We start from the raw sequence: 19,265 nt of genomic DNA, 5'->3' as shown, positions 1-19,265 counted from the left end.
TTCTTTACTAAATGATGAAATGTATCTCTGTCTTTTTTTATGCTGTTGCATAATAGACACAGATAGAATGATTGTATATGTAACTGAAAATAAAGATGCTGGACAACAACTTGGGGTATATGACGGAGTGGAGAGCAGGCCCAGTCAGACAGCACACAGACGTTTCCAGGTACCAGTGTAAGTGTGATGTCTCCCTCTCTGAATTCAGATTGGTTTTAATAAACTTGTGGAAACGTACAACTGATCTCTGACTGATCTCTGATTGAGGATTGTCCTTTGTGGTGCCAAATAAAAAGAGTCGATGAGAGGTGAGGAGTAATGTAAGAGTTAACAGACGGCCAGTGAAGTTTTACTACATCGACAGTACCAATGAACGTCTTCTTGAATTTTTTGTGCAGATAGTTATGGCTCTGACGTTAATATACGTTGGTTCTCGCCGCCATCTTGCAGGACCTTCTACAGTTTAAGTTTTGGACAAAAACAATCAGTGGGACATGTGGTGCACTGCCAGCAGTATGAGGAAGAACGAAGACATTTGACAAAATCTCTGCAAGGTAATTGTTGACTTTGACTTACAAAAGAATTCATGAAATGGATGTTACCAATATTTATTGCAATATCTAGTGAGGTTACGATTAATTAGAAGAATATAGTTTTTATTTTTTTATTTTTAAACATACGTGAATTAAGTTGTCTTTCTGGCTAACACTCCTCACCAGTTGGTGGCGGTAATGTACCAAATAGCTGTTTGCCAAGTGCCAATAAACTTAAGAAGAAGAAGAAGAGCGCAGGATAAACGGTAGAGACGACTGCTCTGAGCTTGACATTAAACAGGGCTAAAATAATAAAACAGCCAGCCTCCTTCCAGTAGCACTACCCGCTCCTTGGGTTAACAGCCAGCTTGGTTCGAACCCTAACCCGAAACAGCAGCCAGGATGGACTCCTGGGTTCGGTTCAATTCCCAGAGTCAAGCCAAGGAAAGAGTTTTGAGGTAACACGGTTAGTGTTGTCAACATAAATGGGCCGCCCATTTTTGCTGACAAGTCCATTCTCAGCTTTAATGTTTAGCTTTGTTTTAGCTGCATTTTTGCTATGGTCTAACATAAACCTCGTAGATGTGCATATAAGATGTTTATTCTAACTTTAACTGAAAATATCAGAAGCTCTTGTATATCTTTGCGTAAGAAGGCTGGGACTAACAAAGTAACTCAGGTGGGAGTTAAAAATGGAGCTTAGAAATGCGATGTAAACGTCCAATCATCAATTTTTATACCAGCTTTTTCCGCACAGGGTCGCGGGGGAGCTGGTGCCTATCTCCAGCAGTCTACGGGGAAGAGGCGGGGTACACCCTGGACACGTTGCCAGTTCATCGTAGGGCAACACAGAGACACACGGGGAAAAAAACAACCATTCACAGCTACAGGCAATTGAGAGAGAACAATTAACCCTTTATATTGAACATACACTTTTTGCCCAGGGCCCAAAACAGTACCTGTTCTAAAAGTGTAATTTGATTTTGACTTTTGTTTTTCCGCTTTTAATGCATGATCTTTGAGAGACAGCAAACTCAATTTCTGGCAGTGGCAGGCAGAAATGGGTGTTCCAGTGACAGCTCTGCCACAGCTTGCCACGGCGGTTGCCGCTGTTTTTGTGGAAGCTAATGCTGATAATCGGCAAATGGGTTGTCATTATAGTTAATAGTGTCTGTGGAGCTGCCACCGGAAGTGATGCCAATGCTGATTATCGGCAAACGGGATGTCATTGTTGTTACAGCCTGTTACCTTTAAATAATGATGTCATTATTATTATTATTTAATAAACAGCTTTAGGCCCATAACATAAGGTGATTGTATTTACTTGAGATGGAAAATAAATAGCACTATATGTATGTGTGACGTGCTGAAAGGATGTCGAAGATTTATTGCACAAACAGCCGGTTTATTATACAGCATGAGCGGCTATTCTGAATTGTCACTCACAGAAAATTATAAATAAATGCTTAAAAGCACGCTGGATGTCCCAGGCCATAAGGCTGCCACGAGGGTCCCAGAGAATGCCACGGGCTGCCAGAGGATGCCACAGTGTGCCAGGAGCTGCCAGAGGATGCTAAATTTGGGGACACTTTGCATCTTGGTTTTAGAAAGTGACAAGTCTAAAGCTGTGTACACATTACTTGCTTATCCTCTAAATTCTATGCTGTAAATTAAAACTTTTGAAATCATCACAGCCCAAGTGTGTAATGGCCCTTTTCTATTAGTGCCTACTCAGCTTGACTCAACTCTACACCGTTCAGGTCGTTTTCCACTATAGTTAATGCCCTGTTTTTTCATGGGACCTACTTTGGGCGGCTCCATTCCACTCAGACCGTTTTGGAACAGTTTCTTTTGCTAGCTATTCCAGACCAGTACTGGCTTTCTTGGTATCTGCTCATCAGCAGGTCCCATCGAGGCTGAGCTGGGCTGAAATGTGATGTAAACAGATGGCTGTTCACTGATTGGCCATGAGTGTTGTCAACCGTATGATGGCAGCATGAGAAAGTGTTCGCCAAGGTAACGACCCCAGATTTTATCACACACCACAGTGTTGGAAAAAGTTAAAAGCTCATAAGCAACTACAAAAATATTAATACTACAATGGCTGGAGCAGGTCCAGGCATTGTGAAGAAAATGTTATGGTCTACAAGACAAAACACTGGAAAAGTAGAGGAGCTATAGAGTGGGATCAAACTGTAGGATACGAGCTAGACTGACGTTTGAGGGTAAGCTAATTTTACCTAATGCTAGCTTGCTATGCTGGCAATATACACAAGCCATAGTCAACGATTCTATGGTTCAAGTTATTATTTTAATATGTATTCTGTGTGTGTGTTTCAAATGGCTATCGTATTGCAAATATATTGCCTCAGACCATCAGTCTAGGCGTTTACCCAAGCCTCCCAGTGGTGGGATGTTGTCCCTGGTTTTACAAAAGTGCAGTGGTTGCAGAATAGAGATGAGAAATTTGATTTTTTTTAAGTTATTGTGAGCCAACCTCCAAACTAAGTTTGGTATTTGAGTCACTGATGGTGTTTTTCCACCGAAGGAACTCCTATTCTTGAACAGGCTGAGCTGTGTGCCATGCTTTTTTTTTTTTTTTTTGATATTTTTTCGGCACTAGTGGCCTTTATTTATTTTTTGACAGTAGGCAGACAGGAAAGAGGGGTAGAGAGAGGGGGAGACATTTGGCAAATGTCGCTGGGTCCGGGACTCGAACCCGGGACAGCCGCTTTGAGGACTGTAGCCTCTGCATATGGTCGCGCGCTTAACCCCTACACCATCAGCACCGCGCCCCTCCATGCTTCTTTTAATGCAAAAAAAGAGGATCCATAAACTACACTGAGTATGGAATAGGAGAATGCGACTTAGTGCCAAGAACAATGGTATGTACAAAGTTGTTTTTTTTTTGCATATGTTCAGCATCCACAAGTGTAACGATAACGAGTAGTTATACCATGCGTGTTTAGTGTGATTTTGTAAACATATAAATAATGTTTACTGTATATAATATGCTCTTTGTATTCACCACCGTACTTGTTACTTCAATTGTCTGCAGCTGACCAGCCCACGGGTGACGTTACGGTTTGCACAGAAGCAAAGAAGTATTTTGCGGTGCCTGAGTTGAACCAGAGTTCTGGAACCTCTGTTCCTTGGTGGAACCACATGTCACCATTTCAACATTCGAATCTCGCTGGTGGGAAAAGGGGTACATGTCAATGTAACACAAGTTCCACCCAATTCCTGTTCCCACTTCATATGGCTAAAACCACTAATTTAAAGGATAGGATAGAACCCAAATGCGATTAGTGAAGACACTGCACACAGAAGCAGCAGTGGGAAGAAATCATGGACATCTTTTATTCAGTCCACTTTGGGATGGAAACATAACATGAATTGTGAATAATTGTTTTTCTATTCCACCACGGGGAAATTAGGGCGTTGGGGGGCGTAATATAAACTCAGGTAAAGGGAGCAACAAACAGCCACAGGAGCAGTGAGTTGCTGTACTGGAAATGAGTTAAGGATTTGTTGTGCTGGATTGAGTTACCAATGTGCTGATTCTTCCGTTTGTGCTGCTAAGCTACTGAGCAATTCTTTTTTTCACAGCTCATTGCAGGGAGGGAAACTACAAGTTGAGTTGGTTTGTCCATAGCGCCTATGCAGCGGTTAAGTTGAAGTATCAATGTGACACAGTTACAAATAGCAGTTGCACAGTTCTATATTGTTTAAGTTCTCTCCTTTGAAGTTGGCTAGCATACAATAGCAGAGAATAATCAGGGGATGAGTTAACAAAGACAATAAATCATTAATCCAGAGTCAGTAAAGAGACGAGTTTTGAATGGTTAATTCAGGACTCGCACATTACTATTGCAGAAATTCAGGATGTCTGAACAACGTCTTGCGCTACAAACTGCAATAAGCTCTGCAATGACAAGATGTGACTTTCAGTATTGGGCATATTTTGGTACTCAGCATTACAACTGTGTGCTGCAATTTTGTGCTGCTGGAGATTTAAAAATATTCTTGTTGCCTTCTCAGCCCTAAGCCCAAACATGTCTCATTGTATCTCGTTATGAGTTTTGACAATAAAGTTTGTGTCTTTTTAAAATGCCTCTGCTTTGTTTTGTACATATTACCTGAATTAATGATGATAAATGAAATGCTACAATAAAAAAACTGAATAATCCAACACTTGGATAAATCACTTTTGATTATATATGACTTGCTCAACAGCATTATGAACCATGAAGAAGTAAATAAATTATAACCATAAATTAAAACCCATTAACCATTACCCCAGTATCAGAAAATACAGATACCATTATGGTACAGAATTCCATACTATAAAAGTGCTCTCGCTGCACTGATACATCCAAAAATAGTCACACAATAACAAAATTAACTTATTTCGGTAACCTTTTCTTAAAAATGAGCCATCAATGCACATATGTCAATGACAAAAGCTACAAAAGATAAAACTGTACTATTCACTCCTCCCATCAGTGTAGGCACAGATAAAATAGGACTTTATGATGCAAGCATATAAGTATTATTTTATTGCCGTCAGCTGCAAAATACAAAGCACTTAAAAAGATTTTAAAAAGTCTCTTATATAAAAGAAAAACGGGAGAAGGGGAATCAGTCAGACATATCTGTGACCCATGGCATGTACGAGCTCTCATAGTACTCCAAGGAATGCTTCATTAAATGCAGCATTCTGTGGCATCTGCTCTCATGCCTCCCTTAAACGAAGCTGCATGTGCTGTTCCAGGTGGGCCTGGTTCAGTGCATCTTCTGCCTTAATTTCTGTGATAAATGGTGACAGATCCCTATTTATGATTCTCTTCTTTCCTAGACAAAAAACCCAGTTTAAAAGACATTTTGCAGAAATTAAATTAGAAATAAACGCTACTGTTCCAAAGTGTGAACGTGATTTTTTTCATGTTAAAGCAATTTTTTGCTTCTGTGCTTTACTTTGTTCTTGTTTTTACAAAGGCTGCTTTAGGTTTGAAATCATTTGGTTTTGCTGTGACCGTAAGTCAGAATGAGTGAATACACATTTGAGTTTACTGAATAAAAAGTACTATTACACTTTCAGTACATTTACAAGTGAGGACTTTAATAATATCACTTAAGTGGGAGTTTGAGTGAATTGTTTGGCACTTTCTCTGTACTTTAAAGTAAAGTAATTCATTTAATTGTATAGTTACGCATATCCATTAGAAATGAGTAGCAGCTAATTTTCTTTATATGCTTGTGAATAAATATTAAAACTGTTAGGTATTTTAAAAAATCCTGTTGATAATTTACATTTGACTCAGTCTGATCTTTGATTTGCCTTTTTCAGTTTTAGTGTGAAGCAGTTCTCTCCTGAGGTACACCTATCTACTCTGCTTACTGACTGTTCATTCACAGGACTGCACAATATGCCTGCATGTTGTTGGGATACACTCTGCACAAAAGTAGGGTAGCCACTGACCTCCACAGAACTATTAGTGACTTGGAAGCACATATGAGCCTGACAAGAAAGTGTAAGTGTAAAAATCCAGTGCGAGTTCTTCTGAGTACCGAAGCTCTGCTGTTACTGATATCGAATGTCCCACAGTGCTACGTCTGGGGAACTCTGTGGAGGCTCTGCAGGCAGCCAAGAGGGCTATCCACCTTTCTGACAGTGTGCTGAGGCTCTGCCTGACCATCGGCCACCTGAACAGAGCCATGTACTTTGCCTGTGACAATGTGCTGTGGGCAGGAAAAACGGGCATTATTTCCAAACTGGATCAACAGAAATGGAGTCAGAGGTCTTTCAGGTAAGTTACATTTATTTACTTTGCTGTGAGTTTTACTCTGGATGCTTCAGTTTCGCTGTTCAAAAGTATCTGAAATTGGTATTGTCTCAACAACAGAGCCAAAACATTAATTTGATGCATGTTTCTAGGTTAGAAATAAAGATGGTTACAGCCATTTAAAATCACACAATATTTCCACACCGTTGTAAGGCATAGTACTGGCTGTTTGTTTAGAGACATAAGCCCCTTTTCCACCAAAGGCCCCGAGATTATAAATCCAAGGATTTGTTTTAAACCAGGTTAAAGGATTCCCAGGGAATTGAGTACATTCTGCTTTCATTGCTCAAAAAGGCCAAATTAAATCAGCCTAATGACTCATAGAGAAGTTGTGAAGATTACTGCAATACACCTTGAGTCCATCAGATGGCTATACTCCTTAACTCTTTTTAAAAGATTCTTAGTTAATAAATACGTTTTTGTTTCAACTGATAAATGACAATAGATGATGAGCAGCTTTAGAGTTATACAATTGATTAATTCCTTCTACTTTTCCTTGTTGGATAAGCAGCAACAGTTTAAATCATTATTTTACATTTATTTTTTGCCAATATGCCATATTTATGTATCAGAATCAGCTTTATTGCCAAGTTCGTACATACAAACAAGGAATTTGACTCCGGTACACTTTGCTCTTTTGTTCTGTTTTTGCATTACAGAATATACAAATTTACAATTTACAATGTACAATATACACATATCTAATAAAAAGGTGCATTGGCAACATCTGTATGCTGTTGTTCTGTACTCTATTGAATGTTCATCAGAGAAACAGCCTGGGGGAAGAAACTGTCTCTGTGGCGGCTGGTTTTAGTAAACAGTGCTCTGTAGCGGCGGCCTGAAGGTAAAGCTCTAAACAGTTTATGTGCAGAGTGTGTGGGGTCGGCAGAGATTTTAGCAGCTCTTTTCCTGACCCTAGACCTGTATAAGTCCTGGATGGAGGGAAGGTCAGCCCTGATTATTCTCTCTGCAGTCCTGATTATTCGTATGTAGTAGAAGATGCATAGACAGTGGAGTTGAATATGGAAGCACACTAGTGTGAAGAGGAGCTTTTGGCAAACATCAATCAAACCTGAAACAATGGTCTCTCTTCCTGTAGAGCTGTCGGCATAAAACTATGAAAAATGGAAAAGAACAGAGTTAACACTCTAAATTAGGTTTACATGAAAAGACATTCTTAGGGAAATGTGTTTTTTTATGTACAAGGAAAAATGTAAGTGCTTTGGTTTGTTCATCAGCACTGCATTAAAATATTTTTCCTCCAGAACTGTGGTGAAACGGTGTTAAATTCATTCCTACATTAGCTTAAAATGTCCAAGTTTTCTTGTCAAATACAGGTTCTTCTCAAAATATTAGCATATTGTGATAAAGTTCATTATTTTCCACAATGTAATGATGAAAATTTAACATTCATATATTTTAGATTCATTGCGCACTAACTGAAATATTTCAGGTCTTTTATTGTCTTAAGACAGATGATGTTGGCATACATCTCATGAAAACCCAAAATTCCTATCTCACAAAATTAGCATATCCTTAAAAGGGTCTCTAAACGAGCTCTGAACCTCATCATCTGAATCAACGAGTTAACTCTAAACAGCTGCAAAAGATTCCTGAGGCCTTTAAAACTCCCAGCCTGGTTCATCACTCAAAACCCCAATCATGGGTAAGACTGCCGACCTGACTGCTGTCCAGAAGGCCACTATTGACACCCTCAAGCAAGAGGGTAAGACACAGAAAGAAATTTCTGAACAAATTGGCTGTTCCCAGAGTGCTGTATCAAGGCACTTCAGTGGGAAGTCTGTGGGAAGGAAAAAGTGTGGCAGAAAACGCTGCACAACGAGAAGAGGTGACCGGACCCTGAGGAAGATTGTGGAGAAGGGCCGATTCCAGACCTTGGGGGACCTGCGGAAGCAGTGGACTGACTCTGGAGTAGAAACATCCAGAGCCACCGTGTGCAGGAAATGGGCTACAGGTGCCGCATTCCCCAGGTCAAGACACTTTTGAACCAGAAACAGCGGCAGAAGCGCCTGACCTGGGCTACAGAGAAGCAGCACTGGACTGTTGCTCAGTGGTCCAAAGTACTTTTTTCGGATGAAAGCAAATTCTGCATGTCATTTGGAAATCAAGGTGCCAGAGACTGGAGGAAGACTGGGGAGAAGGAAATGCCAAAATGCCTGAAGTCCAGTGTCAAGTACCCACAGTCAGTGATGGTCTGGGGTGCCGTGTCAGCTGCTGGTGTTGGTCCACTGTGTTTTATCAAGGGCAGGGTCAATGCAGCTAGCTATCAGGAGATTTTGGAGCACTTCATGCTTCCATCTGCTGAAAAGCTTTATGGAGATGAAGATTTCATTTTTCAGCACGACCTGGCACCTGCTCACAGTGCCAAAACCACTGGTAAATGGTTTACTGACCATGGTATCACTGTGCTCAATTGGCCTGCCAACTCTCCTGACCTGAACCCCATAGAGAATCTGTGGGATATTGTGAAGAGAACGTTGAGAGACTCAAGACCCAACACTCTGGATGAGCTAAAGGCTGCTATCAAAGCATCCCGGGCCTCCATAAGACCTCAGCAGTGCCACAGGCTGATTGCCTCCATGCCACGCCGCAGTAATTTCTGCAAAAGGATTCCCGACCAAGTATTGAGTGCATAACTGTACATGATTATTTGAAGGTTGACGTTTTTTGTATTAAAAACACTTTTCTTTTATTGGTCGGATGAAATATGCTAATTTTGTGAGATAGGAATTTTGGGTTTTCATGAGCTGTATGCCAAAATCATCCGTATTAAGACAATAAAAGACCTGAAATATTTCAGTTAGTGTGCAATGAATCTAAAATATATGAATGTTAAAGTTTCATCATAACATTATGGAAAATAATGAACTTTATCACAATATGCTAATATTTTGAGAAGGACCTGTATATATATTTTTTAAAATTTGGTACTTATTCTGGCAGTTATTCACCAAAAACCTGCTTAAACGCTTAATATTCACTTTTGGTCGCAACAAACAAATAGCGGCAAATCAGAGCGTGCCGAGCCGGGAACAGGCGGATGTTGGTGGGCTGCAATTACTGTAGCTGGTGGTGCAATGCCTCGCTGCACTTAACCCTGTCCCTTTAACAATCCCGGGGAAATCTGGAAAGACCCTTGAAAGTAAAGCCCAGGTAGAGTGAAATTACCCAGTTAAATTTATATAGAAATGTTTTAGAATTGCCCTGTATTTAGCTCCATCCAACGTCTTATCAGCTAAGTAGCTTAATTGCCCCTGAGGTTAAGAAAACATCCATAGAGCATGATGCTGTCATTGCTGTTTCTCTGTGGGGATGGTGTGTTTATAGGGTATTTTCCACCACATATAGTGTTTTGCATGTTGGGTAAACTTTTGGTTAACTTTTGGTCTGAGCTGACCAGAGCAGAGTTTGCCATGTTCACTACATGGTTTGTGTGCATAGAATGTTTAAGAAGCAATTCTATCAATGGTCAAAGAAAACACATGCAGCAATAGTGTTAAAATCTTTTGCAACAACACAACTGAAGATGTTCTTTCAATTTTTGATTGGTTGTTGTGGCAGTTTCAGGGTTTCCATAGTTGCAGACTGTGTTGACAAAGACATTCCTCCAAACTCTGAATAAAATATCAATTCATAAATGTTTAATGTAATGGAGTAATTTCTTTGCCTTATTTTAGTTGTAAAAATTAGGGTGCGAATTGAAAGACTGGGAATGTTGAACCTAACTATTTTTGTAAATCTTTTTAGTTCAGTTGGTATATATGCAGCCAAATTAGCTAAATTAAATACAGTGTAATTCAGTCAATAATTTGTATAATGGATTTCAAAAAAATTGATTTCAACACAGTCCCTTTCAGTCTATTGACAACTATAATTAGCCGATATATAAAACATGCCTTGCTAATGAAACTGAAGCTTCACTTATGTTCAATCCCTTACTTGGTTCTTGGTCCTTATAGTAGCATATACTTTTGGGTATAGTAGGATAGGTATAAACACTAAAACCTGTGGGGTTATGATAAAGGGTCCTCCCATTGTTTCATACATTTAGGTTGTTTCTCCTACCTGAATTCAGATTCCCTGATCACCATTCTTTTAAGTACAGCAGAACAATATTGCATGGTGGCTGCTTATTTGCAGCTTCAGCTGTTTCAGTTTAGCAGTTCTCAGGATATTTATTTATGTAAGTTTTTAAAACAGAAAAAGATTAAAAGAATACCTACAGGGGTTGGACAATGAAACTGAAACACCTGTCATTTTAGTGTGGGAGGTTTCAAGGCTAAATTGGACCAGCCTGGTAGCCAGTCTTCATTGATTGCACATTGCACCAGTAAGAGCAGAGTCTGAAGGTTCAATTAGCAGGGTAAGAGCACAGTTTTGCTCAAAATATTGAAATGCACACAACATTATGGGTAAAACATTATAAGTACATAAAAATAAACAGATGAGAAATAAAACATTTCATATTAACTTAAAAAGTATTGAAGCATATTAGTAAACAGTGCCTTTTACAGATATTACACTAGACTTCAAGTCTTAAGTTTGAAGTATGAAAAAACTTGTACATTTATTTAATTTTGTGAAGGGGTTGTTTACCCCTGCTGATGACCCTACTGCACTAAAAGTAAATAAGTGAGAAATGCATTAATGCAAGCTTCAATTACTTGATTTTTTTATGTATATATGTGAGGTTCGAAGTTGCATTAAATACAAGCGTTTTAACATTACAAAATGATCTAAATCTTGCATGTTGTTTTTACAGATTACAAAAGTAAATGTGATCTATGTAATGTTAGCAACTGGTAAATAAACCATAGTAATAACTAAAATTATTTTTTAACTAGCAATATTCACTCTAAGTATCTCATAAATGAAGGCTGAAGCACATCAACAAATAAACTGGTTTTAGCTCAAGCCGTTCATCTGTAGCTGTGCTTTTATCTTCAACTATGTCGGACACTAGCAGTAGTGCTTCATGTTCTTTTCTTCTTGCCAGGTAGCCACCACAAACAAGGTCATCACTCTTCTTAATCAGCGAGTACATAACATTTGCCAAAATGTATTTCCTTGTACATTTATAACATGCCAGATGCTGGCTATCACAGATTGCAAAGGGAAAATAAACATCACCTGTTGGAGGCTACATCCATAGCTCCCAACAGGTGAGCTTGATGTATGCAGTGGATGTTTCCTGCTGAGGTGTTGCAGCATTGAGGAGGCGCAGTTATGCAAAATGGACACGACAGCCAGCAGAGCAGCACACCACCAAGCCTGGCCAGCTCCAGTAGCCCCAGCCTGCCGGTCCATGAGAGAGAAACATGCACCAGCCAGGTAACCAACCGCTCCAGGCCAAGCACAACCCGCATGGGCTCCAGTGCTGGCATAAGACATCCTCCAGTGCCCCACCCACCCGACTGCGAACCCCAGCCCAGCGCCCGGCAAGGGGCCAGAGCCACAGAAGGAAGCATTGGAGGAAGGCCACCACAGCACGCCAAGAGCCGGGCACCCCGCCAATTCCACACCCGAACCCCGGAGGTTCCCCAGCATGCCGACCACGCACACTCCTGCACGGCACACCCCGCTGCACCAAGTAGGCCGGCTGGCTAGCCCCTCCACCAAAGCAAAGCCACATCCCAATCGACGCTGCACACTGCCCCCTCACCAGAGCCTGCTGCACCCCCAACTGACAGACTGAAGCCAGGGGCCGAGAGCCAAGGAAATCCAAGTGATCCCGAGAGAGCCGAAACGCCGGCCCCTGGACCAGACAACCCCCAAGACCCGAACACCAGATCCCGACCAGAAGGCCCGCTCCCTCTCCCAGCCTCCGAACCCAGACGAAAAACGAACATCTTAAAATTTCATTTTATGACAAATTAATGTAATAAAATGATTAATTTGTTTAGTACATTACTGAAGCTGATGGTGCCATGCCTCGCTGCACAAAACCCTGCTCCTTAAACAAATCGTGGGGAAAGCTGAAAAGACCTGCTGCATTTACCCGTGAAAAGAAAATACCTTGGTAAAGTTGTATCAAAATGTGACCTGGGCTTTGCAAAAGCCTGGGGCTTTCTACAGGCAATGGGAAAAGGGATATTATGACATAGATCGAATTTTACAGCTTCAGTTTCAAACACTTTTCTTCATCCCATAATACTTTCAACTAATTCTGGAGTAAACAATTTTTTGTTTCAGCTTAGTAGACAAGGCTTGCACATGGTTACTATAGGTCAAGTGAGAGTCCAAAATAATTCAGTCTTCTAGATGAGGAAAAATACATATATTCAGTTTTCTTGACATTAAATGTAAATGATTATCTTGTAACCAGCAATGTAGTTGCTGAAGATCTTCATATAATTGACTATTGATAGATTCAATGAGAGTTGAAAAGAAGTACATTTTTGTAGGAGAATGTGATGATTAACTGTATCAAATGCTTTATGAAGATCAGTGTATACAGTGCCAGTCACATGACCTTTATTTAATGCAGCATGTATTTGTTCAGTAAATATTAGTGTTGACATGGTAGACCGCGCTGGTCGGAAACCATGTTGGCTATCACTTAGCAAGTTGTTGACTTCCAAATGATGAAGTAGTTAATTAAACAGTATTTTTTAAAATAATTTATAGAAAATTGAAAGAACCAAAATTAGCCTATAGTTTGACACATTAGTTCAGATCATCAGATTTGAAGATAGGAGTGATCTGAGCAAATTTCCAGCCAATAGGAAATGTCAACTGCGCAATGCATAGATTAAGTAAATGATTAAATAATAGTATAGAACTGCTGGCATGCGTTTTCAAAACGTTTGTATTTAACTTGTATATGTCACCAGCATGGGAGCCAATTTAAGGATTGTAATATATCCAATAAATCAGTCTGTGAAATTTCAGAAAAGGAGAACTGCTGAGGAGTATTGGATAAGATAGATCGCTTTAAAATGTTGAAATGTCCAAATGACAACTTCTGGACAGGGGACATAAAATACTCATTAAACAAATTCGTGATAAATAGACCTATTGAAATTTGCAAATTGTCATTGAATGTTTTATTATTATTTTCCCCTGTTACAGAGTTAATTGTTTGCCACAATGTTTTTGGATTAGTGCCAACTGAAATAATTAGCCGTATTGAGGTAGTTGTTTAGCTTTACATAATTAAGCATTACATTTATTTCGATAATGAAAGCACAACCTATTTTCATGTGTTTTTGATAATCTGTAAGCTTTCAAGAAGGAAGCTTTTACCTTTTAGATGACGTATTATTGAAGCATTCAACCATGGTATTTTATTTAGCCGGATCCGAATTTTCCACATTAAAATATATTTTTGGTGTACAGTATCGAATTTATTATAACTATTTGATAAAATAGGATCAGGATTTGACAAAGAAATATGTTCACTACAATCAGTATTTTGAATTTCAGCATTAAACTGGATTATTTTTGAATTTGGAATCTTTTCAAGAGAATTTTGTATATGACATGTTAATTGCTTAAAATTTTTTCTAATGTTGTGAATGATGATGATCTGAAACATGCGTATTTATCACTCCAGATATACCATACCTGGTTGACCGGTTTATAAATATGAGATCAAAAATGGAATTGCATGTTTTACCAAATCTGGTTGGCACCTTGATTAGTTGTTGAACTCCCGGCTTTATAGCCATGGATAGCCATGGAAGATTACAATTCATTTTGATGTTGCCAAGAATCACAAGCTCCTTTTATTTTAAACCCTTTATAATGTCAGAGACCTGCGTTTAAATATGTAGCTGAATTGACATTAGGAGGCTTGCATGTAACAACAGTCATCTGGAATTGATTGGAGAGCTTAATTACCAAATGCAAAGATTCAGATTCGGTTGATAGCTCTGTTAAGAGATGTAAATATCTTTTATGTACATAGACCGCAACATCACCTCCAATCTTATACTTGTGGTCTCTCTGATACAACTCTGATACAAATCATTTTCAATTGAAATAAGAGTCCAGTATGACAGACGTTCAATCATGATTCTGATATTGCCGTAACATGAGCTTTTGTTTGAGCAAGTATAATTTTAAATTTGTCCAGTTTAGGTGCATGACTTCTCATATTAAGATGACAGATTTGGAAACTTCTACAATATGATCTTTTATGCTTTTTCACTAACTTACAATTTCTACCTGCAGTAACGGGCATTTATGACCTCATCAGGCTGTAATACTGGTCGCTGTGTACTCTGTAGTTGTACTGGTCCTTCTCAAAATATTAGCATATTGTGATAAAGTTCATTATTTTCCATAATGTCATGATGAAAATTTAACATTCATATATTTTAGATTCATTGCACACTAACTGAAATATTTCAGGTCTTTTATTGTCTTAATACGGATGATTTTGGCATACAGCTCATGAAAACCCAAAATTCCTATCTCACAAAATTAGCATATCATTAAAAGGGTCTCTAAACGAGCTATGAACCTAATCATCTGAATCAACGAGTTAACTCCAAACACCTGCAAAAGATTCCTGGGGCCTTTAAAACTCCCAGCCTGGTTCATCACTCAAAACCCCAATCATGGGTAAGACTGCCGACCTGACTGCTGTCCAGAAGGCCACTATTGACACCCTCAAGCAAGAGGGTAAGACACAGAAAGACATTTCTGAACGAATAGGCTGTTCCCAGAGTGCTGTATCAAGGCACCTCAGTGGGAAGGAAAAAGTGTGGCAGAAAACGCTGCACAACGAGAAGAGGTGACCGGACCCTGAGGAAGATTGTGGAGAAGGGCCGATTCCAGACCTTGGGGGACCTGCGGAAGCAGTGGACTGAGTGTGGAGTAGAAACATCCAGAGCCACCGTGCACAGGTGTGTGCAGGAAATGGGCTACAGGTGCTGCATTCCCCAGACCTGGGCTACAGAGAAGCAGCACTGGACTGTTGCTCAGTGGTCCAAAGTACTTTTTTCGGATGAAAGCAAATTCTGCATGTCATTCAGAAATCAAGGTGCCAGAGTCTGGAGGAAGACTGGGGAGAAGGAAATGCCAAAATGCCAGAAGTCCAGTGTCAAGTACCCACAGTCAGTGATGGTCCGGGGTGCCGTGTCAGCTGCTGGTGTTGGTCCACTGTGTTTTATCAATGGCAGGGTCAATGCAGCTAGCTATCAGGAGATTTTGGAGCACTTCATGCTTCCATCTGCTGAAAAGCTTTATGGAGATGAAGATTTCATTTTTCAGCACGACCTGGCACCTGCTCACAGTGCCAAAACCACTGGTAAATGGTTTACTGACCATGGTATCACTGTGCTCAATTGGCCTGCCAACTCTCCTGACCTGAACCCCATAGAGAATCTGTGGGATATTGTGAAGAGAACGTTGAGAGACTCAAGACCCAACACTCTGGATGAGCTAAAGGCCGCTATCGAAGCATCCTGGGCCTCCATAAGACCTCAGCAGTGCTACAGGCTGATTGCCTCCATGCCACGCCGCATTGAAGCAGTCATTTCTGCAAAAGGATTCCCGACCAAGTATTGAGTGCATAACTGTACATGATTATTTGAAGGTTGACGTTTTTTGTATTAAAAACACTTTTCTTTTATTGGTCGGATGAAATATGCTAATTTTGTGAGATAGGAATTTTGGGTTTTCATGAGCTGTATGCCAAAATCATCCGTATTAAGACAATAAAATACCTGAAATATTTCAGTTAGTGTGCAATGAATCTAAAATATATGAATGTTAAATTTTCATCATGACATTATGGAAAATAATGAACTTTATCACAATATGCTAATATTTTGAGAAGGACCTGTATTGGATTAACATTCAGTACACCTGTGTGCAAACCCAGGTCAAAATTATTTTTAAAAACATATGTATAAAATCCCAGGAAATCCAGACAAATAGACATAAAAACACCTTTACTCGGACCAGGATTAAGTTCAATGTTTCCAATGACTAAAAGAATATTAAACAAAAGTCTTAGATGTTGTTGCCAGTTTGTTGAGACAAAACCTATCAGTACCTTTTTAAAATTGAAGTCTTTTACCCATTGATAGATAACTTGTTGGCCGGTTGAGTATTGATGCAGGCTTGATTGAAAGTGAAGACCTGAAAGTTGATAATTGAAATATTTGTTGAACTTGACAGGTACTACCTATTTGCTCTGATCCTCAATGTCACTCGAGATGTGTATGAGCTCTGCCTTCTTCTGGACTCTGAGGATCGTTATAGAAGTGCCAAATGCTCATCCAATCCCAGCAGTGCCCTTCCTGCTCACCACCTCTCCCCCTCCTCATCATCTTCTCCTGCTCTTATGTGGGCATGGCTCTGCAGACATATCCATCAAGTGGTAACTGTCCTGTACAGCAACCCACCACTGTTGTTGGACCTACTGAAGAACGGCTGTGATATTTTCATCCCACTGGACAAACTGGGTATCTATCGGACGGGCCCAGGCTTTGTTGGGACTTGTGGAGTGCTCTCATCAGTCCTATCTATAGTCACCATGCTCCACCCATGGCTGAAACTTAAGCCATGAGCTCAAAAAACACAGAATGGGTCATCACACTGAGTTCTGTGACAGAAAGTGGGTTCTGCTGTCTCTGTTGCACATTATGGTTCAATACAACAGAAGGCCTTTAAAGACCAATCTTTGCATCCACTGGGGACCAAATGCATTAAAAAGAAATGAACAATAGTATGTCATTAAAATTATGGGCACACATGCGTCTGGCAATTTAAAATTGTTTCCTCTTTTAGTAATGTTTTTTGAAAATTAAACTTCGTCTAAATCTCATAACTCGAGACGGAAAATCTGAAAGATAATTAAATTTTGTCCCCATTCTAACTGTCCATGCACCTAGCAGCAGATGTAGTCAGGAGTTTGTTCTTTTCTTCACGACCGGTAATTGGTCTTTGTGTAAAATGTGACTGGCTCTTTATAAATATCTTTGTGTGCTGAGAAAGGTGTATGCTTGGCTTAGTTGGTAATGTAGTTTATGCATCTGACCCCCTGATGTTGCAGTTCACATTTAGTTTGTCAGAAGATGAATTATCAGGCACTGATGTCAAGGAGCAACATCTTGGATCCTGTTTTTCCACATGGATCTCAATGATGCTCTATAACCTATAACTCAGCAAGATGCAACTAAAGCATGCTGACAGGATGCACCGTCTATTATTTCTCTACCTAGTTGTGTTTCTTAAATGTGACATGAATTCAAGTTTTAGTAGTATGCAAAGCGCTTACTCTCCCCTCAGGATTTTCTTTCTGGGTTTTTTTTAATCAAAACAAAAAAAAACAAAAGGATTTCAAAGCTACATCCACTGATGGACACTGCCTGACCTCAATAAGTACTTATAACTTTACTTGGATTTTAAATTGTAAATTTTTATATTTTTAATGAAAGTTTGATTTTGTTTTTTCATTTTTAGATTACCATCTTTGTGTGAAATTCCCTGACCCATGATCCAGTCTTAATCTTTCTCTTAGGTTTTAAGCAAGATCTATTAAAAACACCCGCAGCTAGACAACTTTGCAGAACAGCATTGCACAAGCCTTTAGCTGAAAATCAATTTGCTTCTGGGAACATGGCAAGAACTTCCAGAGAAAGCATTTCTAGCTGTCCTCGGCTGAAAAGGCAAATGCAAAAGCATTGCTTGGACATTGTCTTGGCTAAAAGGGCAAATGAACAGAAAAGGCTGAAGCTATCTATGCTAGCGCTACAACAATTTAAAAAATAACAGTAAGGCACCTGTATCTGCTAGAGTAAACTCGTAAATATGCAGGATCGCATAAGCTAATGTTAACATTGTTAAGCTGCAGTTTAAATATTAGCTACTTATGGCAACACTATTATGGTGTTTGATCCAAATTCCACCTTCCAAGATGTCTCCCAAAGTGTGATCCACATTAGAACGCACCTCATATATATCACTGTATATACAAATGCTGCAAGTGCAGCATTTGTATATACTGTGTATATACCAGACTGGCAGGTGTTCAAATATTTACTTGCAGCAGTAACACACAAATAAAATTATTTTAAAAATCATACATTGTGATTTCTGGATTTTTAATTTTTTTTAGATTACGTCTCTCACAGTGTACATGCACCTAAGATGAAAATTTCAGATACCCCCGTGATTTCTAAGTGGGAGAACTTGCAAAGTCGCAGGGTGTTCAAATACTTAATTTCCCCACTGTAAATATTAACCAAGTATAATAGGGTGTTTCTGGTTTTCTAGAATATAGTTTAGTCTTAGGACACATGTTACTCATTAAATAATTTCTATGGGATGTTTTGCTATTAGATTACAGAAAACAGCTCTATAGACAATTTTGAAGACTGACATTTTAATGAGACATGAAAATATTGTTGATATGCTGCAGTGCCTAAGTCTTGGATGCACCCACTGCATTTCGAATCAGGCTCACAAAAGAGACCAGACATACACCTCTAAATAATCATTACATTTGAGAGAACAGACATTTAATTAGCCTTAATGCTAACATGAAAAACAGATCAGGAACTACATTAATTCATGTTCAAATTTAAAAATTAGATGTTCGTCTCTACACGGTTTTCAGCTCACGTTTTACATACCCAAATTATTTTATTGATCACCATGCAATATGTAAAAGCAAATGAATACCAATTTTTCAATTTGGAACCCAGTGCCATCACTGTAATTCCTCATGTTTCAATTCTGCAATTTAAAAGTTGTTGGATACGGGAATAATGGGATGTTACTGTAAACTAGATGGGAGTAATTAAAGCTAACGTTAACAGGTTCAAGAAATTTGAGACTATAAAATACAGAGAAACCTCCAGTCATTCATCATCTAAACCCACTTGTCTTTGCATCAAAACACATAACC

The 19,265-nt window shown here is 39.3% G+C and overlaps 1 protein-coding gene across 5 annotated transcripts; it reads left to right on the top strand.

Annotated features, from left to right (window-relative positions):
- Window positions 1–298: 298 nt before the first annotated feature.
- pex11b (peroxisomal biogenesis factor 11 beta) lies at window positions 299–18,438 on the top strand. 5 transcript variants are annotated; one of them, XM_047382784.1, is made up of 4 exons: window positions 299–554; window positions 5,952–6,067; window positions 6,142–6,343; window positions 16,532–18,438. In XM_047382784.1, exons 2-4 carry the CDS (start codon window positions 5,971–5,973, stop codon window positions 16,920–16,922), a joined length of 690 nt encoding a protein of 229 aa, XP_047238740.1. In that variant the 5' UTR covers window positions 299–554; window positions 5,952–5,970; the 3' UTR covers window positions 16,923–18,438. The 5 variants fall into 5 exon arrangements, with proteins under 5 accessions (XP_047238740.1, XP_047238735.1, XP_047238737.1 ...); XM_047382779.1 differs by lacking the exon at window positions 299–554 and adding an exon at window positions 758–991; XM_047382781.1 differs by lacking the exon at window positions 299–554 and adding an exon at window positions 758–991 and having other exon boundaries at window positions 5,884–6,067.
- Window positions 18,439–19,265: the final 827 nt, after the last annotated feature.

This window comes from Girardinichthys multiradiatus, chromosome 13, assembly GCF_021462225.1.
Source record: "Girardinichthys multiradiatus isolate DD_20200921_A chromosome 13, DD_fGirMul_XY1, whole genome shotgun sequence".
NCBI classification, from domain to species: domain Eukaryota; kingdom Metazoa; phylum Chordata; class Actinopteri; order Cyprinodontiformes; family Goodeidae; genus Girardinichthys; species Girardinichthys multiradiatus.
This window is presented reverse-complemented; position numbering and strand designations above follow the sequence as displayed.